The sequence below is a fragment of the Equus przewalskii genome, chromosome 24, assembly GCF_037783145.1.
Source record: "Equus przewalskii isolate Varuska chromosome 24, EquPr2, whole genome shotgun sequence".
NCBI lineage: Eukaryota > Metazoa > Chordata > Mammalia > Perissodactyla > Equidae > Equus > Equus przewalskii.
In genome coordinates, this window is record NC_091854.1 from 30,703,789 (window position 1) to 30,730,200 (window position 26,412).

General features: G+C 43.9%; 1 protein-coding gene across 7 annotated transcripts in view; it reads right to left on the reverse strand.

Moving 5' to 3' along the window:
* The window catches only part of AK4 (adenylate kinase 4), a 70,132-nt gene that overhangs the window by 32,937 nt on the left and 10,783 nt on the right, over positions 1-26,412 (reverse strand). For 6 of the 7 annotated variants that reach the window (XM_070592283.1, XM_070592282.1, XM_070592278.1 and 3 more), the window contains one exon: positions 2,044-2,163. The exons of the other annotated variant lie outside the window; for it this stretch is intronic. In XM_070592283.1, coding sequence (XP_070448384.1) covers positions 2,044-2,163 — 120 coding nt within the window. The remainder of the gene's footprint in view (positions 1-2,043; positions 2,164-26,412) is intronic. 7 annotated transcript variants of the gene reach the window in all.

Sequence of the window (26,412 nt, forward strand, 5' to 3'; positions counted from 1 at the left end):
AATGGAAGGCATTCTAGAAAGACATGGTCTACTTTATAGCTAACTTTCAGAAAACCTACAAAGTGAGGAATATATTTTGAATAATAGAGTTCACAAAGAATCTACACAGAACAAATTCTGGAGATTGCCCGTGGGTGCTGGAATGAGTCAGAGAGTCTGTGCTCCAGTAAATTCAGAAAATGCCTCATGATGTCTCCTTCCTTGAAGAGTCAAAGCACATGACCACATTCAAGGTTCAGTAAAATCCTGAAGGAAAGGAAAGTGGTTAACTTGGCAGTTACTAACTTGGAGCAGGTAACTGAATCCTACTTTGCCTCAGTTTTCCACTAAATGGAGACAGTGTGTCTCCTTCCTATGCTCGTTGTAGGGACTGAATGAGATAATAAATATCAAGTGTTTAGGACAATGCTTGGCACACAGTACGTGCTCAATAAATGCTAGCAACTTTTAGTATTTGAACCTGTATTGTCTAAACATATTTGGCCACAAAGTCTGTTTCCTTATCTAGCAATTACTAACACTGTACACCACACACTTTGAGAAACACTGACATAATAAACACTACACCATGGTGCTCATTTTGGAGACTCGTGGCTCCAGAGTTCAGGAGAAATTCAGGCAATGTGATAGCTTGAATGGAGGACAATGCCTCTGGCTTCTCTGTGGCTGGCAAACACCAAGGTTTCAACTGTCACAACTTCCAGAGGCTTCGGTTTCACCAAATTAAGATAGGAATGGGTGCACTGAACGAACTAAGAAAAACTGCTCTGCAGTGGAAAGAAGTTTCTGGTGGTTAGAGCTCACTGTCCCCATTTTGTGTTCCTAGAAACCAGCGTGTTCATCAGCTTTCTATTTTCACTGCACCGAGGAATCCTGCTATTTAAAAATACGACAAAGAATCCACCGGTCCATTTTTTTCCTTTAATAAATCAAAAGATTTATACTGGGCAAATTTAAAATAGAAGATTCTTAATTCCAGCTTCCTCAAGTACAAAAGGGTACGATATTTTGTGTATGAGCATCTGCATGCATTTTCCTGGGCGGAGTATCATAGTTGTCATCAAGGGGTCCATGATGTCTCAAAAAGTTTAGGAATCACTAACTGAGTGTTTAAATCAGGTCCCCATATTATTTAAATACATATGAAAGGGCATATACAGTGACAGGTAAGTCTCCCTCCCAGACCTAATCCTTACCCAGAGCAACCACTGGTAGTGGTTTTTTATATCCTCCACAAAAGAGCGTATGCATGTGTTTGTAAGTGTGTACAGTGATATAATACTGTCCCTCCATTTTTATAGAAATAATAATATACGATCCACACTACACGGCACCTAGCCTTTTTCACTTGGCAGCTTATCTTAGAGCTCCATGGTATCAACACATAAGTACAGACTATTTGCCAATGAACATACCAAAACTTAAAGCATCCCCATGAGAGCTTCTTAGGTTGTTACCAGGGTCTTGCAATTTACAAATAATGCTGAAAATAGACATCCTTGAAGATACATCTTTAGGCAAAAAATCCAGCAAGGACTTGCTGAAGCAAAAAGTATAATGATTGCTAAGCTGCCCCCCAAAGGTTGCCCATTTATACTCTCAACAATACTTATCTCTTTCACACTCAACAAAAGATTTTCAGATTTTCTATCTTGGTTAATCTGACAGGTGAAAAATGATAACTCATGGTTTTAATATGTGTGGCCCATTACGAATGAACGAATCTCTGATTTAAGATGAGTTATATACTTTTGATGACTTAGTGGTGGAAACAAAAGGCACCATCCAAACTGGAACCATAATGAGAATTCACAAGCTTTGATGGAGTCAGTGGCTCTCAGGAGGGTTGTCTGCAGACAGAGGAATTAAAAGGCTTCACCATAGCAGGTCTGTGACATGTTGACAAATTGGAACGGGCCTAAATAAATGACTGAAAGTTTAGGAACAAAGGTATTTTGCAATCTGTAACAAATTAAAGAAGTGTGCAAGGAGATCATAACTGACCCTTCACAGAAGCCCAGCTTACCCACAAGTTCAACTCACCATCTAGGAGCCAGTGCTGGCCGCGCCTAGTCTCCAGCTCCGACAACATGAGGCGTGTGATCACGTGATCTGGAACCAAAAGACCTTTCTCTATGTACTGCCTCGCCATAGCACCAACTTCTATTAAAAAGACAGGAAAAAGAGACACTCAAAAAAGTTTCAAAAAAAAAAGCTTACCAACTCTTTTCTGACACGTTTGCCTTCTCTCCCATTCCTCCCTGTTGGCGTGGGGGGAAAGTTGCAGGCAAATGTTTTTAGAGTAATTTCTTAAAGTTTGGCTTCACTAATGCTGGCACAGTCTCCCATTTGTCTCCCAAAGAATTATTAAAAAGCAGCTCTTGAAGATATGCACAGAAATAAAAATAAAAGAAAATGGAAATTAGGCAAAGAGAAAATCAGAACAGGAAACAAAGGCAGTCTGAGGGAGGATGGTGCACAAATCGCCGGGAAAGCCCAGCAATTCCCCAGACGTGAGCCACCCATGGTGCTGCGCCTCCCAGCAGGGACGATAACAAGGGAACGGATCGCCCACGTGGTCCACGGTACGCAGAAAGCTAAGGAAGCCGAGAAGCACAACCTTCCTTAGAAACCACAGGAAAAAACTTCCACTGACCTTCTAGAAAAAAGGCTGGTTAATACAAACAACAAGAGGTTTATTTCTCTTCATGAGCCTCAATATGAGCAGATGGCACCATGCCGACACAGTTGTAAAACCAACTCAGTGTTATTAGTGGAATGCCAAGTTCATAAAAGGAAGTGAATTAAATATATATATATTTGCAGAGAAAAAAATGCTTCTATCCTAATTTAAAATAAAAATTTCTTCTGTGTGGAAATTGTGAGTTGGGCTCAGCAGAACAAAATGTCAGTATAAATCTGTTAAATTTCTAGGAACTGATTTCTTTTTTTTTAACCAAGATGAAGTCCTCTGCTCTCCAGGGAACTGATAATGAACCATTAAGAACCACATTCTCAACAGGCCAATTAAGCTTTCACAAAAATGTAAAGCAGACGCCAGCATGGTGGTGCAGCAGTTAAGTTTGCACATTCTGCTTCGGTGGCCCGGGGTTCGCCGGTTTGGATCCCGGGTGTGGACCTACACACCACTTGTCAAGCCATGCTGTGGCAGTCATCCCACATATAAAGTAGAGGAAGATGGGCACGGATGTTAGATCAGGGCCAGTCTTCTTCAGCAAAAAGAGGAGGATTTGTGGCAGATGTTGGCTCAGAGCTAATCTTCCTCAAAAAAAATTAAAAATTAAAATAAATTTTTTTTAAAAAACAACATAAAGCAGAGAGCCAGCCTGGTAGCATAGTGGTTAAATTCACATGCTGCACTTTGGCAGTCCAGGGTCATGGGTTCAGATCCCAAGTATGGACCTACACACTGCTCATCAGGTCATGCTGTGGCAGCGTCCCACATACAAAAATAAAGGAAGACTGCACAGACGTTAGCTCATGGCCAATCTTCCTCACCCAAAAAAAAAAAAAAAAAAGTAAAGCAGAACTATATTACTGGAAAAAAGCTCAAGAATCATTTTACCCCCACCGTCACCTTGAATTTATGGTAGAACCTTTCCTTTCCCAGACCAAGTCTACACTCCTAACTCCAACCTCAATACTGAAACGTGGGCTGTGAAGAGCTCCATGTCACTTGATTACCACTAGTGGACAAGAAGCTCCAAGTCAGGCCCAAGAATGGAGATTTACTAACAGGCTGCAAGAAGCAGAACACAAAAGACAATCACACTCCTGAATGTGGCTAAACGGGAACAGGAACAAAACACAGTCATTCTGCAAGTATTGATTGATTGCATACTATGTAACAAATGTGGCAGTGAATAAGACTGCAGCTTGCTGATATTTACAGTGTTACTTTTCCTAAGAGCAACAAGAACAATCATGAACTGAGTACACACTATGTCCCAGACACTGTGCTCTGAGCACTTTGTATGTTATTTCATTTAATCCTCATAAGATCCTCACCTTCAGATAGGAGGTAATACCCATATTTTTTTATGCCAGCTTTAATGAGACATAATTCACACACCATAATGTTCACCATGTTAAAGTGTACAGCTCAGTGGTTTTGAACACATTCTCAGTGTTGAGCAACCATCACCACAACCTAATTTCATAACGTTTTTATCACCTCTGAGAGAAACTCTGTACCCATTAGCCGTCACTCCACATTCCCTCCTCCCTCTTGCCCCTGGCAACAGCTAATCTGCTTTCCGTCTTCATAGATTTGCCTAGTCCGCACATTTCACATAAATAGAATCACACAATATGTGGTATTTTGCGTCTGGTTTCTTTCACTGAGTATAATGTTTTCAAGGTTCATCCATGCTGTACCATATATCAGGACTTCATTCATTTTCATGGCTGAATGTTATTATTCCATTGTATAAATAGACCATATTTTGTTTATACATGCATCAGTTAACAGGCATTTGGGTTGCTTCCACTTCTTGGCTCTTACGAGTAATGCTGCAATGAACATTCATGTACAAGTGTTTGTGTGAACACATGCTTTCAGTTCTCTTGGGTCATACCTGTTACGGTACGTGTTTTTTTTTATCTCAAAACTCACTGTGAGACAGTATGCTCGGAGTAACTGACCAGTTTGGTGCTGCGCTGCTCTGCAGTGGTCGGGCCAGCCCCAGAGCCCTGTTCTTGGTCCCACCCACCAAACTTTAAGGTAAATATAGACGACAAATATACACCTTCCAAGGTGAGAGACCAATGTGAGCTGGCTCTAATCATCCCACAGGGAAACACAGACAGAGTGGGAACCATCTCATGTGGGAAAGAGAAGACCAGGAGAAGGACATGATCCCAATTTACCCAAAACCAGGCACTTGACCATGGAAAAGGCATCATCTTATACAAGCCCCAGGGTTTAGAATTAGGGCTAGTGGTCGGAATTACAAATGCACAGAAAAAGTTGCCTTAGGAAATGTTTGAACAGAGGCTCAAAGACTGCCTAGGAAGGGATATTATAGAGGGATTTGGAAAACTGGACTGGGGACTGGCCCACATTAATGTTTCAGGTCCCCTCACATGGGAGACTTATGGTATCGGGGTACACATGGGTTCAACAATGTAATGAAGAACAGTATCCACAATGACACCCCCAAGGCCTCTGAGCATCTGCTAAATGGCTCAGCATGTACCTCTCGCTGACACCTCAAACTCATCATGTGCAAAATCACACTGTCCTGTCCTACTCTGTTCTTGCCTAGTGCTTCCTGCCTCCGTCAATAACATTGCTCTCCTCAGATGTCACCTAAGATTAAATACCACTTGTCTCGATTTTCTCAACTTCTCCCATTCTTTATATCTAATTGAGCATGAAGTTCTTGAAATTATACTTCCACAATGTCTCTTATATCCAAGACAACTGATCAAAAATAAGAGTGCAACAGTAACTTGTGGACAAACAGTGTGGACAGGCGGCTGCAGGACAAGCTCCGTCATTGCAAGGAAAGAAGGGCACGGTGATGGCCTTGGACTGTCGTGTAGTCACCATGAGTGCATGGCTTATCGGAAAGCAGAGTAAGAGGAAAGAAGCAGTGAGGGACACTGCAAAACCTAGTTTACAAGTCTTTTCATGGTGAAGAAGAGACAACTGGCCAAAGAATCAACAGACTGACAAAGGATCTCATAGCTGAGATCAAAGTGGGTCCGTCACCCACGGCAATCCTTGACCTGCCACAAAATCTAAAGATTGCTTCAGGGGTCTTCTGCACATCCATCAACCAAAAGAATAACTATATTACCTAAATGGTCAATTCTCAATTCTTAGCTTCCTTCACTTCTCCGTAGCATTTGAGATGGCTCCTTTGCATAAAAGCAACAGCTAGAGAGACCAAGCCAGTCATAAGCCTCCCACCTCTTTGAGAGTACTTCCCATCTCATTGAGAGTGTAAGCCTAAATCCTCAGCTGGTCTACAAGGCCCCGTGGGATGAGGCCCCCTCCCTGACCCCGCCTTCTACTTCTCTCTTCATTGCCCACTCTATTCCAGCAACACCAGCCTCCTTGCAGTTTCCTGCAAGATCGGGCATGTGCACCTTCAGCACCTTTGCATTTGCTGTTCCCTCTGCCAGGAACACTCTTTCCCCAGAGCCTTACATGAGTCAAGCCCTCGCTTCATGCAGCTCTGTGGTTAAGTGTCACCCAACTGGGCCTTCCACCCCAACTAAAATAGCACAGGCATACCCCCACCACCCTGTAGTCTCTTATCCTACTTTGCCTTGTTTTCTACTGATCTATTTAACTCACTTTGTGACTCCCCCACTAGAATGTGATTAGCTCATTGAGAAAAGAGGAAGTATTTTGTTCACTGCCGTATCTTCAGTGCTTAGAATACAGTCTGGCGTGTATTAGATGGTCCATAAAAATTTGTTGCATGAATGAATGAATGAACACCCTGAAGATGATAGAGAATTCCTCCCCCCTTGGCAAAAATCAGCCTCACCTCCCTGTACAGCTATCACAGAACCATTATCCCGAGATCAAACACGGCCCAACCTCACCAGACAACAACTTTTTCGAGAGAGAGATGAGAGAAAGTGTGATCAGTACTAGTTGAGGTGGCCATGTCAGGTTTCACAGCTCAGTCCATTTCTCCGGCATTTCAAACCACAGATAGAGATGAACCAGGTCGGTAGGGAAATGAGGAAAAGGAAGCACCATGAGCCAATGTCACAGAGGACAGGGCTGCGGGCAGACCTGAGCAGCTTCCACAGTGACATCCAAAGAAAAGCACATCATGAAAGAGAGAGCTGGACAGGTAGGAGAAGGAGTATGGGCTTTGAAGGATTTTTTAAAAATAGATAGTTTTAGAAATGCCATTCTTACAGCCAAGACCAGCTACTTAATTTGCAGCATCCAGCACAAAATAAAATATGGCGCTTCCTTCTTCAAAAATTAGAAACCTCAAGATGGCAACAGCAGAGCATTAAAACAAGTACAGGGCCTTGTGGGACAACATAGGCCGCACGCCCATGGCAATGTGACATTTGGAAGGGGCTGGCGTGGTGGAAGCAAAGGAGGTGGTGACAACAATCCAAGCATGAGATGAAGCCCGGCACTAAAGCCGAAGCAACCTTACAAGACCTTCTGCCTCTTGAGAGAGTACCTTGGGCCAACCCAACGCGGACTGTGCAACTCGAAGTTTAAAATAACTCTGTGGAAGACTTCCAGAACCATCTCAATCCAATTGACTAATTAAGAGAAAGATCTAAGTGCAGCATACCTTTCCAGCTATTTCTGGCAGCCTTGGCTCTTCTCTGGAACAGAACAGGCTATGTGTCCTCTAATCTGATACGAAATCAAACTTCCATCACATCTCTCGGTCCCCACCAGGAAAACCCAGAGAGGTCAACAGTCAGAGCCGAATGGACTCAACAAGGTATCTGCATCTGAAGGTAGACCTCACAGCAACAGCCAACCGAAAAAAACATGGGTCAGAAGACGCAGACCCATTCTGGAAAACTGACCTCCATCTGCCCTTGTCAGTTTGCTTGGAAGAGAAAGCAGTATCATTAAATGCTAACGTTAGCATGTTCGGATAAAACACATACCTGCTCCAATTTCTTAAGCAGTATTCCAAGGAAAGGCTGTGGACACACACACATTGCCTTACACAGCTTCTGCATCCTTAGTGTGTACACGCATGTGCATGCAGGGGCACACACACACACACAAATAATTCATAAATCACCAGGAAGTTTTCAAAAATGAACTTAATAAATTTAGAGTGCCAAAAATAGGCCAATAGATTTGAATTTTTTAAGCTTCACAATAACCAAAAAGAAAATCCATCATGTGTTTATGAGACTGAACAGAACAAAAATGATTAAGGCCACATTTGGAAAAACTTTTCTCAGAAAGAGGAAGATTACATGTCAGATTACAAAATGGTATACATTACAACACCGTGTGTGAACATGTATAGATGTATATTGTCATCTTCAATGTTAAATATATTAGAAGAAAATTAATGTTCCAACTATTTTATAATATAAATTTTGTGGCAATGCACCTTAACAATCCTATTTCATTCAATTACTACTAAATATAAATTAAAGTAGATATGATCTTGATAACCTTGAGAAATAATATATTTTCAATTTCTAACCTGATCAGATAATATACAAATTTTCAGAATTCAAGATTACTTATTAAATTGTGTAGCTAAGATAATACCAAGCTTAGAAATTTAAGATAATACAGAACTTAAGTCTACCTCTTAAGTTGGTCATCTCTCCAAAACTCACACTTCCAGGATAAGGAAAAGATATTTTGATTGGCTTCAAGTGTTTCACATTGACGTTTACCATGTTCACATTGAGAGACTGACACAGATGATTGTATTCAGGGCAGCAAATGTGACAAAACAGTGTCAGCTGCTCCAGTGGGGTGGGGGTGGGGAGACGTTGGACCCATGTTGTGAATTATCTTAAGACTAGCTAAAAAGAAAATATCTTTTTCCAAATAACTAGGAGAGCCAATTAAGCAAATCACATTTCTTTAGAAAAACCATGAGAACACACACATACACACATATTTAAGTGATACAAAACCCGTCTATAGCCACCCTAAGTTCTTAGGGCAGCAGCTGAAAATTCCAGAGTCTGAACAACTTCCAAACAGAAATAAATCCAAAATGGGAAAGACAGATTACTGTCATGAAATGAGGGGGAAATGGTTAGTTCTGTGTTGGTTGAGGGTAGTTAGGATATGTTTGGTTTTGTGGTTTAAATCTTTCTGAACCCATAAACACTCATTTCGCTGAGATTTACTGAGCACCTACTCTGTGCCAGGCCCTGTATCAATCTGATCTGAGGCCAGTCCCAGAGCTTAGAGCCTAAACACTGGCATTGGGTGCTAACCCACCAAAAACTCTCAACAGCAAAATTTTATGGAATTTTACTCTGTCAGGCAGAAAAATTAAACAGCTCATAGTTATCATAAATAAGTTACACAGGCTCTTACATGGCCTATGAAGTTCCATACAAATATATTACGAAATAGGAACAGGTTATTGGTCACAAACTAGATGAAAGCATTTGGCCAAACCCTCAGTCTGCAGCTAATTCACCCCGGACCACTGAAGAGTTGTTCCTAAGATACTAGTCCAGAGTCGCAGGAAGCAGCCAGGCTCCCCTGGTCTCCCGACCCTGGAGACAAAAAGATCTGTTTTACCCAAGGTGGGGATTAAGACTTCAAGATAATCAACTTCAGCCAGGTAAAATCCACTACTGAATGGGAGCCTGGCAGGATCAAACCTCAACCACTGCTAATACTTTAAGCAAAGGCAAATGAAGACTTCTTATTTGAATATTTGTCTTCTCTCTCCCTTTGTCATACACATTTTTCAATAACTAACCCCGAAAGTGCCAGCATGAGGACAATGACAAGCATGTTTTGTGGCACAGGCCTTCAGTCACTGTGCAGTGACCCTGCCAGCATCCTACAAGAGACCCCCCATTCTACCCTCAGTCCATCCCGTCACTCCGATTGCTCAGAACCACAGGTGAAAATTTCCCCCAGGAACTCACCACTCTCCAACCCCAATGTTTTGTGCATCTGCTACATGCCAGGCACCACGCAAGGTGCTACAGATACAAATAGAAGGTTACCCTCAGGAACTCACCAAAGAGGACAGCAGTGGAACAGACCCACCAAGAAGCAATCATTAAAAGCGTCTTCTGTGGTTCTGCACATAAGGGGCTTGGAAGTCGCCACTCTGTCCTAACAAGCAAAAAGCTGAAAAGACTGAAAAATCGATGACTCGTCTTAGATCCCTAAGAGAGGGGAAGCAACAAGGCAAACGACTGCCTCCAAGACTGGAGGGACAGCCAGGGGAACAGAGGGCATCGCAGCTTCCCAGAGCACAGACCCAGGAGTGCAAACCATCACAGGAACCAGCGCCGGGGGAGGAAAACCTACCTGAATTGTATTCAGCAGCTTCCTCCTGACATACTCCACACCCTCCTGCCACCGTTTCCACCCTGCAGCCAGAGTGGGCCAAGCCGCACTCCTGGGCACACCGCATTCCTGCTTAAAGCGCCTCTGTGGGTTCTGCTGCCCAGTCAGTGGTTTCAAGCTCCTCCAAGATCTGGCCCCTGCCTACCTCAGCAGCCTCAGTGGTTCTTCCCCCTGGACGCACCTGCCCACCCCCCCACCCCGAATTCCATCTCTCCTCTCCAGCCCTGCTCTTCCTTCCCTCAGCTTCCCCGAATGAGGTTAGGTCCCCTGTACATGCTCCATGTCCTCCTGTCTTGCCGCACTCATCACACTTGTATTTTACTTGTCGTGCCAGTCTTCCCCACCACCCAACAGGGAGCACGTCTGTCTGGCCCACCACTGCCTCTGATGCACCGTGAACAGAACCTGATAAAGCAGATGTTCAATATGCTCCTGAAGACTGACTGTCCTTCCCACGCCATTCATTCTCTAGAGGACTGGGGCTAAGGGAATCTTTCGGAGCAGAGGTAGCTACTCAGGACACGACAACCAACCAGATCTGTGTATAAAAACTTCCACGATGAATCTGCGAGTGGGATTAAGAATTTACACTGGGACCGTTCTTTCCTGCTTAGGACTTCCACGTTCCGTTCAGTTGCAGAGATATGAAAAACACCGACGTGGGAGCTGTCATAAGTGAAGTTCACTGACTTTGCTTTTGCAATGCACTCATTCCTTCAAAAAGTATTTACTGAGCAACTGGGCTATGGCCCATTCCCTACAAGTCAGGGAGAAAACAAGGGGAGCATCAGAGTTACCTGTTACATGCGTCTGATGGCTTGGCCAGGCATCAAACAGTCGACGGCTTGGCCTATTTCAAAACAAAGTCAAGCTCTAGGAACGGCCTCCTATGGTTTCCTGGCACAACCCAGAAATAAAAATAAAGAAGGTCTAATTTTTTTTTTTTTTTTTTGCCTAAAGAATCTGCCCATTCATATAAAAGTCTAAAACAGACAAAATCAGAGTTGTGCATTCCTCAAAGTACTGCTGAGGGACACACACATATATGGCAAAAGCATAACAACTACCAGCTGCAGGACAGCATTTGGGGCAGTGGACACCAGGCCTCCAGGCTTCCAGGGGACTGGAAATGCTCTCCCTCTGAGTCTGAGTGGTGGGGACACAACCCTTGAAAACACACTCCGCCCAAACATCCTCATTTTCTTCTCATTGCTTCTAAAGGCAAACTGGATACAAAAGTCAGAGCTGCACAAATGTCCACAAAGCAGCAAATTCCCAAGATGCCTGGCTCAGCCACCAGAAACAGATAACTGCTTGGTGTTGTTCCATCATTCCAGCGAGGAAATGCTGACAGCGGACGACCCTGTGAGAGAGTGTGACCCCTCACACGGCCGCCCTGCCTAGAACCCAGAGAAACCCCCGCCCCCGCCAGGACCATCGCTCCTCCAAGTAGCCAGAGGATGCTCACACACACACACACACACACACACACACTGACACACACACTAACACACACACTCTCTCACACTCACATTCACTCACACACCCCCTCCCCCCTATACGAGGCATGGACAAAATGAACCGCAGCTTTGCGATTCTGCGAACTACAAGTTCTTTCTCCCCCAACTCGTAAGAATATTTTGGTCCTGAAGTAGTTACTTGAAAAACATAAATAAAATGAAGAAAAACTTCATTCTATAAGTTATTTATTCTTGATAGCATTGTGATGAATCTCTTCCAGTAAGAAAATAAGCTTTAAAAAAATCTTGGCTAAGAAATAGATATCGAAGTCCTTTAGAGGCAGAAATTATGGAAGAAACTCCTAAACTGAAGGCATTTCAGCCCTGAACTCACATGTCTCATTTCCGACGTCCAGGATCCACCCTTCAATTGGCCTGGCTCAAAGCCAGGCTTCTTCCTTCACACTAAAAGACGTGGTTTTAATCACTCCCTTACAGCTGCCTAATGGCAGCTATGAAGACAGTTCTGAACCTGGTGTGATGGTCAAGGCTTACACTTCAGAGCCCAACCACTGGGTTCAATTCTGGCACCATCACTTAAGGACTTTGGTCATGTCGTATGCTTGTGCCTCAGTTTCTTCATCTACAAAATGGGAATAATGCCACCTAGGGTTGTTTTGAAAGTTGTATGTAATTAAGGTACAAGAGTTGGAATAATGCCTCTTCTCAAATTTCATTCGAGAGCATGGAGATAATAAGTATTTGCTGCTATATACCAGGTGTTGTTCCAAGCAGTTTATGCACACGAACCCATTTAAGCATCATACATATCTATGAGGTCAGCGCTATTATTTTTCTCATTTCATAAACAAGTAAACTGAAACACAGAGAGGTTAAGTAAACTTGCCCAAAGTAACACAGCTAATAAGTGGCAGAGCCGGGACTCAAACTCAAGCAGGTTGGCACCAGAGTCCACTACCTTGACCACTATACTACACGGCCTCTCAATGTCTGGGAGCATTTCCTTGCACAGAAGCGCTGTGAATGTTAGAGCACATTCTTCGGGAAAGGTGAGGAGAGCCCCTGGAAAAAAGGGACAGGAGCACAGTAAGAACTGAGCTTCTTTGTGAACTCTGGCTAAGCCTGCCTACTCAGAGCATTAAAGGTGACAGCGCACCCTGGGGGGAAACATCGGGTCCTGCTCTGTAACCTCCTCACTTCCATTAGGTGCTGTATCCTCGACTAAATAAATAAAAAACTTACAGCAAGTATTTCTGTGCAGCTGCCTCGTCCCAAACTCTCAGCACCCTGCACTCCTGTCACCTCCCAATGAGTCAGCCTCCTCCTCCCCAAAAGGCCCTCTCCTCCTCTGATCCACCCTCCACACAGCTCCCAGAGGGACCTTCCAAAAACACAAGCTGGCACAAGTCCCTTCCTGCCCCCACGCCAACGACGCCCTCCCTGGCCTACAGGACGGCATGGGAACGCCTGAGCAGGGCCTTCCAAGTCTCCCCCCATCTGGCCTGGAACTATCCTCGAACCTTACCACCCACCGCAGTTCCTTTACTGCCTAACCTTTGACCCTTTGCTGTGCCAGCACAAGTCACATGAGACTGCAGTCCCTGCCCTCAAGAAGTCTCCAGACCCACGGAGGACAGGCAGCACAGGCAAGGGACAGTGCCAGGACGGAGACGTGCCCAGGACAAGGACACAGAGGTAGACACCTCCATCTGACCTCAGGCACAAAGAAAGCTTCCCGCTCTGGAGCTGGGTTTTGAAGGGCGGGCAAAAGTCGGCTGCAAGAACCACTCTTCCAGTGTATGCGTGCCAGCCCCCTCCCTGCCATGGTTTCCCACCAGCTTCACAGCGGTAATCACCTCTTCCGTGTTCCCCCAGCACCTGGGCTGAAGCTGGTCCGCACAGAGCCGATGAACAGATCAGAAACAAGACGTCCCCTTAGGCGGAAGCCCCTTCCTCCAGTCTGGCTCAGCTGAATGCCAGGGACACAGCTTGACACACAGAACCACAGCTGGACTGCAAACCCACACACACCCCGTACAGCCCCGTACGTGGGTGTACCTCCACCTACATTTCACTCTTGTTGAATGGGGGTTGTTTGCAAAACCTCTGTACCAGATTATAACCCCTTGAGGACAGAGATTATCTTATTTTAACAATCAATAAGAGCCACTATACTTGAGATGAAGAACTATCATATCCTTAAATTGTCCATCCTTCCATCCTGAATGTCCTATAAATTATTAGGTGAACTTTCTTCTCACTACACATATCTTGTATCTACTGTCTTGTCCTGATACATTGTCCACAGTCATGACTTTAAGGCAATTCAAAACCTCAGTCACAAAGTAGGAATTATGTGCAGCAGTGTTTCCTTTAAACGTTATCTTACAGTCTAATTTTTGGCAAGCTTTGAAGAACTGAGTAAAATAAATTATTGAATTAAGCAAAACATTATCTTTTCTTTTTAAACAAGATACAAGTTTATTTCTCTTGTAAGAACTGTCTGAGCATGTGCACCCTGGGCTGATACAGCAGCCCCACAGGGCAGGACCCAGGCGCCCACCAGGTTGTTGCTCTGCCATGCTATCTGTGGTGCCACGGCTCACCAGCACCGCATCTGAGTTCCACCTGGAAGAGGAAGAAGATGGGGAGGACACTTTCTTTCTTTCTTTCTTTTTTTCTTTTTTGCTTTGTAACATTTTATCGTGGAATGTGAACCAATGTTTTTTAAATTATTTTATTGAGGTCATAATGGTTTATAACATTGTGTGGTTTCAGGTGTACATTATTAGATATCAGTTTCTGTGCAGACCACATCATGCTCAGCACCAACAGTCGTTTTTATCCATCACCATACATTTGTGCCCCTTTACCCCTTTTGCCCTCCCCCACCACCCTCTTCCCCACTGGTAACCACTGATCTGTTCTCTTTAAACCCCTGTGCTTAAAACATTGTTATCTGATTAGCCTACACAAAGGGGCATTTTGCAGTTTTTGTCAATGGTTCTCACAACTCTTGCTTCAGTCTATTCAAGCTGCTGCAGAAATATCATTACCACAGGTTGCCTTTGGATTCCAAGCCTGACCTCTTAACAAGGAAGAATCTGTTCCTACAGGTGGAGGCCTGCAACTCTGTAAGATTTCTGACATTCTCACACCCACAAAACACGGCTTAATCAACACTTCCTGACTCAAAGACTTCTGAGATTAAGACTCCAAAATATTCTCTAATAGAAGCAGCAGAAAGATTAGCATGAAGGAAACAAGTTGCCATTTTCAAACTAACATGCAGATACTTGGAGGTCACCCCAAGTCAGGGGTTATACCAGGCTAGACTGCCAAAAATCTGCTGCCTCTCTTTGAACTATCTCCTCTTCTGGGTGTCTGTGTGACACAGATCAGCTTTACCCTAAAGCTGATAAATCAGCAGACATTAGGGATTGGAAACTATTTCTAAAGAAGGTAACAAAGATAGCTTTGTAATTTATTTAACACAAAACTTTGAAACTATAAAGTAAGACTTCAATCCTATTCGTTCTTTGCTCCTTTAGGCATCATCAGACTAAGATCCCAGTGGGATCAAGTCACGGAGCACGTCTCTCCTGAGGAATTGACTTCACACAGGGCACATCTTTCTCCAAACCTTTCCCTTGCCATTTAGTCTTAGGCTGCAATATTTAGCTCAGCATGGGGACAATTATTATTGGTGTTTTAACCAAAGGAAATTGTTGCTAAAATTATTTGAATCTGCGATCCATACAATCAATCATTCCCCAGGTCAAAAGAAGGTTAATAGTAGGAAAATTTTTCTTTTAATCCAGATTTGAACCCAAATTTATGTAAAGTACAAATGTGTCTTTACCATTAGTTGTGAGTAAAAATGAAAGGATCTGTAATATGCTACTTTTAGTACTGAGATATAATGGACATATAATATTCTATTAGTTTCAGGTGTACAGCATCATGATCTGATATGGGTATACACTGTGAAATGCTCACCACAATAAGTCTAGGTAACATCCATCACCACACATAGTTACAAATTTTTTTTCTTGTGATGAGAACTTTAAGATCTACTCTCTTAACTTTCTAATATGCAACAGGTATTAACTATAGTCACCAGGCTGTACATACATCCCCAGGACTTATTTATTTTGTAACTGGAAGTTTGTACCTTTTGATTCCTGTCACCCATTTGGCCCAACTCCCACCTCCCACCTCTGGCGACCACCAACCAGTTCTCTGGATCTATGAACTCGGGGTTTTCCTGGTTTTTTTGTGCGTTTTAGATTCCATATAAGTGAGATCATACATTTGACTTATTCTTGATATCTGCATTTCTATCAAGGGACAACTTTCTTTTAAAACACTGGAATGGCTGCATAACGAGGCAAAGAGCCAACATGATACACGGAAAGACCACTAGGCTGGGAGTCAGGAGTCTTGGCTCTTAGTTCCGCTTCAGAAGCACTGCCCACAGGACTGAACACACTGATGTCCCTCACTTACCGTGGCCTCATTTCTCCTCATCTGCATGAGGGAGCTCGGCCCTTCTACCTCTGTCATCTCAGAGGAGAAGTTCAACTCCCTGTACCTGGGTTTGTGACATACATAGGGACAGAGGACTGGCCTCTCCAATACGCCTCAAACCACACCAGGGTCCCTTCAACCACTGAGATCCCACCCCTGAGGGGAGGGGAGGAACCTGAGACGCTCAGTCAGAGGAGGCTCCCTGCGTTCGGGGACGGTCAAGGCAGTGATCACTACCCCCATTCCAGATGCAAGGAGTAGAGCCGGGACCAGAACTCAGGCCTGACTCGTCAGCACGCTGCGGGTCATACCTTGCCTAGAAGACTTCCTGGGAATCAGGGCCATGGCTCTGTTTGCCCTCTACTCTTTTCTCTCTAGCCGGGCTGATATTTACATTCGCTTAGGCTAATTTTGTACCCTGGGTCCAGAAATGTGTTGGCATTTGGTGTGTTTCTATAATAGCCAAGATAAAAATATGCATGGACGAAAGCCATGACTTTGAGTAGGGGAGGGGCTCGCATCACTGAGACAAAAGGTGATCCAACGTCTGGGCACAAAGATATCCAGCAGACTCTTCATCCTTAACGCTTTCGCATCCCACCAGCACATCAATTATTATTTGACCCTCCCTACTGATTCAAAGAATAAAATAGCGCAGTAACCTCATTTTAAGACTTTAAATAAATCATGAAAGAAAAAGATGGCAGAGTTCCATAAACCAAAAAATGTTGCCTATCCTATGTCAGGAGTATTTTCCTGGCCCAGATAGGAACACATGCATTTATAAACACACCAGGAACATCTGGCGTGCCACCACATGCTGCCTTATGTAAGCAGCAGAGGAGAGAAAGCAGATTGGGACGGAAGTAACACAAGTCGGGCAAGGGAACTAATGGGGAAAGGCAAGGGATCTGAAAGCCTTGCCAAAGTCACAGATGAGTTTTAGATCCAGTGTTTAACCGACTCCTCAAGCCCACATTCTGCAGGTGTCCCTTGGCCCCCAGCACGCCAGGCACTTTCAGCCTGAGGAGCAGGTTCTGACTTCAGATCTCATGAGCTCTCCCAATGTTCCCTGCCTCCCCTGTAACCTCATCACAGCCCAATTACTGACCCCATTCGGAGGACAGGGAGCAATTTCACTTCTAAGGAATTCCTTCCCACTGCAGAAGGCCCACGGTGTGGATGTGGCTGTGCCAGGCACCTTGCGGGCTGCCTCTCTGCGCAGGATCTTGGCTGCAGATCAGCACAAGGGACGCTGCTGTTTCCTCCAGTACCATCTGCTCAAACAGGGCGGATTGCTACTGCTGCCCATGCGGGATTCTTCTCTCTCTCTCTCTGCCTGCCTCCCTCCTTCCCTCCTTCCCTGTGTCATAGCTCTCTGGCAATGCCCTGGTGGAGCACTATAGCAAGAACACCAAAGATGTGCCACTTTCACCAGTCTCCCAGGGCTAGTGGCAGTCCCGAGAACAAAGGGAAAGAGAAGGAGGCAAACAGCTGATGCTAATGCTCTTTTCCAACGGGGCTCCCCGTGGGATCACAAGGTCCACAGAGTAGGCAGACACACAATCATCCTTTAACACCCAGCAAGAATACCAGAGCGCAGCCATTATGGAAAACAGCATGGAGGTTCCTCAAAAAATTAAAAATAGAGCTACATATGATCCAGCAATTCTACCTCTGGGTATTTATCTGAAGAAAACAAAACATTAATTCAAAAATATATCTGCACCCCCATGTTCATTGCAGCATTATTTGCAACAGCCAAGATAAGGAAATAACCTAAATGTCCACCGGCAGATGAAGAGATATAGAAAATGTGGTATGTACACACAATGGAATATTATTCAGACATAAAAAAGAAGGAAATCCTGACATTTGAGGCAACATAGATGGACCTCAAGGGTATCAGGCTAAGTGAAATAAGTCAGAGAAAGAGAAATACCATATGATCTCGCCTATATGTGGAATCTAAAAAAAAGAAAACACACAAAAAACAAGCTTATAGATACTGAGAACAGAGAAGTGGTTGGCAGGAGGAGCGAGGGGGCAGTGTTGGGCAGTGGGCAAAATGGGTGGTGTCACAAGGTACAAAGTCCCAGTTAGAAAATAAATAAGTCCTGGGATGTGATGCACAGCGTGGTGACTACAGTTAATAATACAGTATCGTATATTTGAAAGTTGCTAAGAGAGTAGATTTTAAAAGTTCTCATCACGAGAAAAAATTCTATAACTATGCAGTGTGGTGACGGATGTTAACATGATGATCATTTCGCAATACGTACAAATAACGAATCACGATGTTGTACGCCTGAAATCAACATAATGTTGTATGTCAATTACCCCTCAATAGAAAATAAAGAAAGAAAAGCAGGTCAATTAAAAATAAATAAATGAGTATAATGGAAAAAAATACCAGGGGCAACAGGCATTAAATACTTATTAGGTGCTGGAGCAGCAGGTGTCAAACTGCTGCTAAGGTCATTGTTCTGTTTTTTGAAACTAAAAAGTGCTTGGTACACAAAAAGGAGAATATCGTAAATTTTAAAGTGTATGTCAGTTTTATGTATTTCTATGTATGTACTTAACTTCAAGGTCACACTAATTTCTACTGTGAAAAAATAATTAAAGAAGACAATTTAGGTGATACAAACTGTATTTAACCCTTCAGGAATGCGGTGGAAGGCAGAAAGCTTTTATAGGAAAAAATAAAGAAGGAGGAAGAGAAAACCAGAAAATATCTGATCAGCTGGGGCTACAGAGTCCGCGTTGCTTGGGGTGAGAAGGCTCAGAGCTGGCCTGGCAGTTGGGGACGGGCTGACCAGATCAGTTGCATTTCTGGTGAAGAGGAGCATTTACAGGGACACGAGAGTTATCGAAGATCTGGTCTGCTGACGTGGCACCCGGGGCAGGAGCGGGTCCATCTTGGGCCTAGAAATTTATTTCAACACTATAGTGGGTCATATTAAAAAAAAAAAAAACAAACATTGGGCCAAGCCTTATTCTAATCCCCTACACACATTACTTCATTTCATTCTTAGAACAGGAAGAGGCAATACCATTATTATTCTCGGTTTGTGATTAAGAATTAGAGGGGCCGGCCCAGTGGCGCAGTGGTTAAGTTCGCACGTTCCGCTTCTCAGCGGCCTGGGGTTCACCAGTTCGGATCCCAGGTGCGGACATGGCACCGCTTGTCAAGCCAGGCTGTGGTAGGCATCCCACATATAAAGTAGAGGAAGATGGGCATGATGTTAGCTCAGGGCCAGGCTTCCTCAGCAAAAAGAGGAGGACTGGCAGTAGTTAGCTCAGAGCTAATCTTCCTCAAAAAAAAAAAAAAAAGAATTAGAGACACAAAGCACTTGAGCAACTTGTCAGAGGCAAGTTTGCTTTCTGCCATCACGGACCTGCCTCCAGGCCCTGCCTTCCTCCCATCCTCCCCATCCTTCCACACTGGGTCCTTTGTTCAGCCACCTGCCCTCTGCCCTTCTGAACTGAGAACCCCTCAAGGCAGGTCTGGTTCAGCTGGGTGACTTTAAGTGTCAGGAGCGAAGGATTCCCTCAAGTGTTTTTAAGTTGAATAAGTGAATAAATAAAGACAGGATTTAAAAAAAGAAGAGCAAAATAAAATGGAGCAGGAAAAAAATAACAAACCCTGACACTCAGTCTGTCTTGGGTGAAGAGAAGCTAAGTCTTAACACGCCTCTCTTTCTGACAGATACTTGAGGGGAAATAAGGGACTTTATCTAAAAGTGTAATCAGGTTACAAACACACACCCAGTGACGTTCTGAAGCATCTGTCCAAGCTCTGTTGAGGGAAAGCAGTTTAGTGAGATTTTAGGCCAGCAAAGGCAGGGCTAGGATTTATTTTGGGGGGTTGATGGTGAAGAGGTCAACTGTTCTGAATAAGAAAGGAACAGGCACCTGGAGGACTGAGAGTGGGAGCCAGAAGAGCAAACTCTGCAGAAGAGGAAAGAAAGACAGAGAAGGTAACAGATGGAGCGCTCGGCGAGGGGAGAGGCAGGTGGGGCTGGGAGGCGTGTCGGGAGGGGCTCACAGTCTAGGACAGGGTGTCTAACACGCCACATCAAGCAGGTGCTTGTGCCAGCCTCCGATCCTCATCACCCCCAAACCTGTACCACCACCACCTCATACTGGGCTCCTTCGGGAGAGGAGAGTAAACGGGGAGTCCAACATGGGGTGAAGAAGTGTGGAAAAGGGCAGTCCTCACAAGGCAAGACTGAAGAGCGAAGGGAAGAACTCCAGAGAGGCAGGAAATCTGAGAAAGACGCCGTCAGGGAGAGCGGCCGGTGCCCTTGCTGGTGGAGCAGGGTGCTGTGTACCCACCAAGTAGGGGACAAGGGCCCGAGTCTTTCTAATTTCACAGATAATGCTGGAGGACCAGCCAAGGGCCACAGTCTGTGACCTGGCATCCCCAGTCACCCGCACTGTGAGAGCATGTCTGTTCCCGCACAGTGCAATCACTCCCATGCCACACGTCACGATGACTCAATCCTAACGACCAGGGTTTGTGGTTCCCAAAGCTCTTTAAAACTCAGTCCAGGCTGGCCCCGAAGCAGAAACAGTGAGGAGCAAGAGGAAGAGAAGAAAGCTTGAGACTTCATCTTCTGACTCTGGAAGCCTCATCTCACTGACATCTAAAGATGAGATGGTGAATTACCCAACAGGAAACATTAAACTCTGCCCGTTAAACCAAGGATGGCTTTCCGGGCAAGACAGCCTATTCCCACAGCTGCCTCTATTCCAGCATGAGTTCCTAGATGTCTGAGGATTCTTCTCCTACAGATCAAACTGCACTCGTAGATGGCCCCCCAGTTTCAATCTCGAAACTCATTCTATACTCAAGTCTCTACATCTTCTTCTGCTAAATATTGCTATTCCAAATAGCATACACACAAAATTGAATGCTCCACCAGATACACTAATTTTAGACTCCCTTTAAAACTTTCACACTTTCTCTGCCTGCCAAATGAAAAGGAGGAAAACCAAGCAGGCATATATAGTTCAGCAGCTGCCACAGCTGGTCTCTGAAAATTGGTACAGAGAAGGTGACAAACATTCTTTCGAGACAAGATTTTCCCATCCCTCGCTCTTTTTTAAATGCTAAGCTAGGAGATACCTGGAGTCTCTAAAAATGATCCAACTCACGCAGTCGAGAAGCCTGGCCGCAGCAAGGCAGCAATGTCTGGCGGCAGCCAACAAAATAAAGTTATGTTTTAATTCATCCCACTTCTCAAATATATAACTGGATTCCACTTCTTTGCAATCTGAAAACAAAATGATAAAATCTTCAGGTAAACTTAAACCCAAGCAAAAACAAGGATGACAGCTATGGCGATTATTAGTTTATTCAGCCCTAGGTACTCTATGCAAAACATCCACAACACCCAGTTTATGAGATCTCTTGAGAGTGACTATTTCTACTACTTTGTGCAGAAAGCAACTTTGGATAAATCTGTATCAAAAAGAAAAAAGACCAAAAAAAGAAAGAAAGAAAGGCCACTTCCCTCGGGACGATGCTTTACCGTATGGCCGCCTTGCCTGCATGACACTCAAACTGTCAATGACAAAGCTTTAAAAAGTTAATTCTGCAACCTTTTTTGCTTTTCACCGGCCACTAACTATGAGACAGATCTCCAAGCCATGTTTATAATCAGGTCTGTATAAATAAAGGCAAATTGGAGCAGAACCAGAATTATAGAAAGATTCTATCATCATAATTTAACTTCTAGAAACACCACTTCTCACCCTACCAATGGATTCCTGGCTTCTGTCACTTAGAACATCTCGTGCTGACTCACAGTACTTCCAGCTTCGGCTCAGCCACCATCTGTGGGTGTCTTTCACAATCCTGGCCATCAAGGAGAAGCAATGTTTCAGTGCTGTTTGGTTTGGCTAGCTTCCTCTAGACATAAGCTAAGGGCACGCATTTTTATTCGCTGGGGTTTGCGCTCCAGCAGTGTTTGAAACACGACATTCAAAACCTAAAACACGACCTTGATCAGAAGATTTGGACTGACACTCTGAGACAACCTAACAGGAATATCTATGCCGGGAAAAAAAACCCTTCCACGAGGCTCTTGAAATTCATCTCCTCTGCAAAACTAGCATCATTGCAATCAACTACAAACAGTACAGACCTGGTGGCCTCCAACCTGGGCAAGATGAGGGGGGTACTCGCCTTGGGCAAAAAAACGAAGAGGGCACAAAAAAATGCAAACTCTAGTAACCAAAATAAATAATATTTTAATGCAATATTTAAAATATCAAAATTAATGCAAAAAAATGCATGATGAAAATCTGTGAAAACGTTAAATAAAGACAGGCTCCAACTCTGCCCTAGTCCAACTCACTGTCATTCACCTTGCCCTAATCTCGATCCCGTCGGATCTGGTCTTTATTTAAAATTTTGATATTTTGTTGCATTAAGCTACTATTTATCTTGATTACTGAGGTTTTTGGAGCCCCCTTAAATTTTCTCCTCAAGGAGTGTGCCTCACACTCACCTTACACCGCATCACCAAGGCATTCAGCGCAACTCTACAGTCCTGGATTTTAGAAAAGAATAATATGTGGGAAACAATCCAAATAAACTATAATTAATGACAATTTGCACAAATTTAGTCATGACTCATTTATCAGTGATCAATGTTCTACAATATTTAGGCTAAGTGTTAATTCCACCCAACTCCTGGAATTGTTCTAATTAGTCCCCAAATCTTTAGCCATCCTAACCCTCAGAATGAGCCGAGAGAGAGAGAGACAGAGAGATAGAGGCTATCTGGCCTCTCAGTCAAAGGACAGGACTACAGATCTGAGTAGCCTGGAGGAGCTGGTGTCTGTACTCAGATCCTGAGACACTGTCAGCTTCACAAGGCTCACGGAGCTGCAGTGTGTGCTGCAGGACCAAGCTCAGAAATACTCCCAAATAACGTTCATTTAGAAAGAGTAGAATTTAGAAGTAAATCCACCACACTACAGCAGTCTGACCACCTTTAGCCAGTTAGTGCTGGTGGCCATCGCAGTTTCAAAGAGTCATGGTGAAACTGGGCTGAAAAAGAATCTAGGAATGATATCGTGGGAAGAATGGTTGAGGGAGCTAGGGCTATTTTTCGTGGGGAAAAAAAGACAACTTAAGCCGGGGAGGTGGTGCCTAGCAACTATTTTCAATTATCTGAAGAGCTAGTGGGTTTAATTTATGTGACACCAAAGACTGAAGTTAGACAAGTGGATGACAGTTTATGGATAACAGTTTCAAGGAGCTGGCTTTCATCATAGTATAAGGAAAAAAAATCTTCCAACAATTAGACCTGTCCAGCAGTGAAAGAGCCAGCCTCCAACGGAGCCGAGCTAGCTGTCAGCTGCTATAGAAGGGCTCCCGCACAGAATGGCCGCTTGGACAGAAGGACTTAAAATCCCTCCCAATGCTAAGACATTAAGAAATGGAACAAACAATGAAACTGATTCATTGTGATGAATAGTGTTTAGTTCCTAAGAACCCTAGAAAACTAAAACAAAACTGTGAGCCCAATGGAAAAGACACTTTCATCTTATTCCAAGCAAGATTCTTGATTTCTTAAAAACAAAGCCACTGACATAATGCAAGTTAAAAATCAATCTCCCTTTTGGAAAAACTAAATGATGTCCTGAGATGGTATTTATAGTTACCATTTAAGAAAACTGGGAAACCGTACTCATTTTCGCAATCAATACTTTATATATAGCTCTCCTGAAAACTACATTCATTGGCCACTCGCACCAAGATCTACTGAGGTCACAGGGAAGAAAAAACACAGAAGCAGTTGAGTTAGAACTTAAGAAAATGGAGCAAAGCAAAAGTCAAATCAGAGAGATCAGCAGCCCAGGACATTAAAAGACCTTGAGAAAATCTATCCAATCAGACAAATAGGTAAAGTTAGAAAACTGTCCATCTTCAAGATGACATAATTTTTTTAAATTTTGGATTCAGAGAGTCTTCCAAATGAGGTTAGGTTACACACCTAACTTTAACGTAAATGTTTTTGTTTGGACAAGAACACAAACATGTCAAGTTCAAAGGAAAATAAGACGACAGCGCAATTAATAAAGAGTCTAAAAATGTGATCGAGTGCTTACAGCCTCTGCTGAGTGGCTGAGTGGCGCGCGCGCGCACGCGCGCACACACACACACACACACACACACACACACACACTACACATATCGCTTAAGCCCCCTAGATCATGCCAGGGATTCTAGTCAAAGCACCACATTCATCAGGGGAAGACTTTAAATGAAATCAAAGCCTATGACTCCAGGGAAAAAGGGAACAAACCACAGAGGGAAGCCTCTCCTTGCCAGGCGTTCTCCACGGGGGAGCCCGCGGCACCCTCCCCGGAGCCCTGGAAGGTAGGGATTCTTACACAGGAGGAAATTCAGTTAGCTAACTTCCCCCAAAATTTACAAAGCCAGTAAGAGGAGGAGCCGGAGGGAGGCCTGATTTCAAAGCCCAACTCTGTTTCCTCTATGCCACAGAGCCAACTCCTGTGCTGACCACTTGCCATGCCAAAACCCACTGGATACTTCCACGGAGAACTTCCCAGAGGCATGTGAAACTCGTTATCCTCCCCAACCCTGGACGGTCCTTCTGTTCAACGAGACCACATTTCCCCACAATCACTGAAGTGCAACCCTTCAGAGGGCTGCAGTTGGCTCTGCCCTTGCCACCATTCCCATCTACAGACAGTCCCGTGAGGCACTGCCATCATGACCTCAACTTCTCCCAAATCCCCTTGTTCCGTTACTTTGACCCTAAACCTGATCTAAACTGTTGCGACACAATTTTAGCTGTGCTCCACTTTCTCTCCGCTATGGTGCACTCCGTACTTTGCTATGGAAAAGCACAAGCATGCCTTTAAAGGAGTCAGGGGAAAGCACTGACACCCCACAGCCTTCCTATTTATAAACTCACTCTGGAATTACACGTAAGGCCCCCGGGCCATTTCCAGGTTCCTTGCCTAGAATTCCTCCAACTCCAGATGTCAATCAAAATCTCCCTAATTTGAATCACCTACTCCAAGACACGATGCCTCCATCGGAAACACTGCTCCCACCTTTCCAGCCGCCAGCACCTGACCCATCCTTCAAGGCTCAGTCCTACGCCATCTCTCCCACGGCTTCCCTTACTCTTTCATCCAGAAGTGTAACAGCCATTCAGCACTGACTCTCTGTTAGACATCAGAGATACAGAAATGAACTCAATAAAAGTTTATACAAGTAACTCCTCTCTTCACTGTTCTTATAAAAAAAATTTCATCCCTTTTTTTATAGCTCTCAGTATAACCTGCCTTAGAAAACAATTAATTGGAGGTATTTTTTACCTTGTCAATTCCTTAAAGGTGCAGACCAATTTTTATTCCTATTAATAGGATGCTATTGGAATACATTGATTTAACAAGTACTTACTTATGTTTAAAATCTACCCATTTGTCTGTGGATACTGTAACAACCTCTTAACTATTCTTCCTAGTTTCACTCTAGAACCTTCCATTCCAGTTTTCAAATAGCCTGAGTGATCTATTAAAAATGAATCAGATTGTCAGTCTCACATTTAAAAACAATGGCTTCACCTTGGATGAGGCAATGGTTTATTACCTGTGACACCAAAAGCACAAGCAACAAAAGAAAAACATAAAGTGGACTTAATCAAAATTAAAAGTTTTTTGTGCTTCCAAGGGCAAAATCAAGAAAAGGAAAAAGACAACCCACAGGATGGGAGGAAATATACACAAATCATATATCTAACAAAGAACTTGTATCCAGAATATATAAAGAACTCAGCAATAAAAGGACAAATGAGCCCATTTAAAAATGGGCAAAGGACCAGAATTGACATTTCTCTAAAGAAGATTTACAGGGGCCGGCCCTGTGGCCACATGGTTAAGTTTGCGCATTCCGCAGCAGGCGGCCCAGTGGTTTCATCGGTTCAAATCCCGGGCGCGGACATGGCACTGCTCATCAAACCACACTGAGGCGACATCCCACATGCCACAACTAGAAGGACCCACAACTAAGAATATGCAACTATGTACCGGGGGGCTTTGGGGAGAAAAAGGAAAAAAATAAAATCTTAAAAAAAAAAAAAAAGATATACAAACGGCCAATAGCACATGAAAAGATGTTCAACATGATTCATCCTTAGGGAAATGCAAATCAAAATCACAATGAGATACCACTTCACATCCACTAGGGTGCCCAAAATCAAAAAGACAGACAATAACAAGTTTTGACAAGGATGTGAAGACATTGGAAACCTCATTGATCGCTGGTGGGAATGTAAGATGGTGTCCCTACTTTGGAAGACAGTT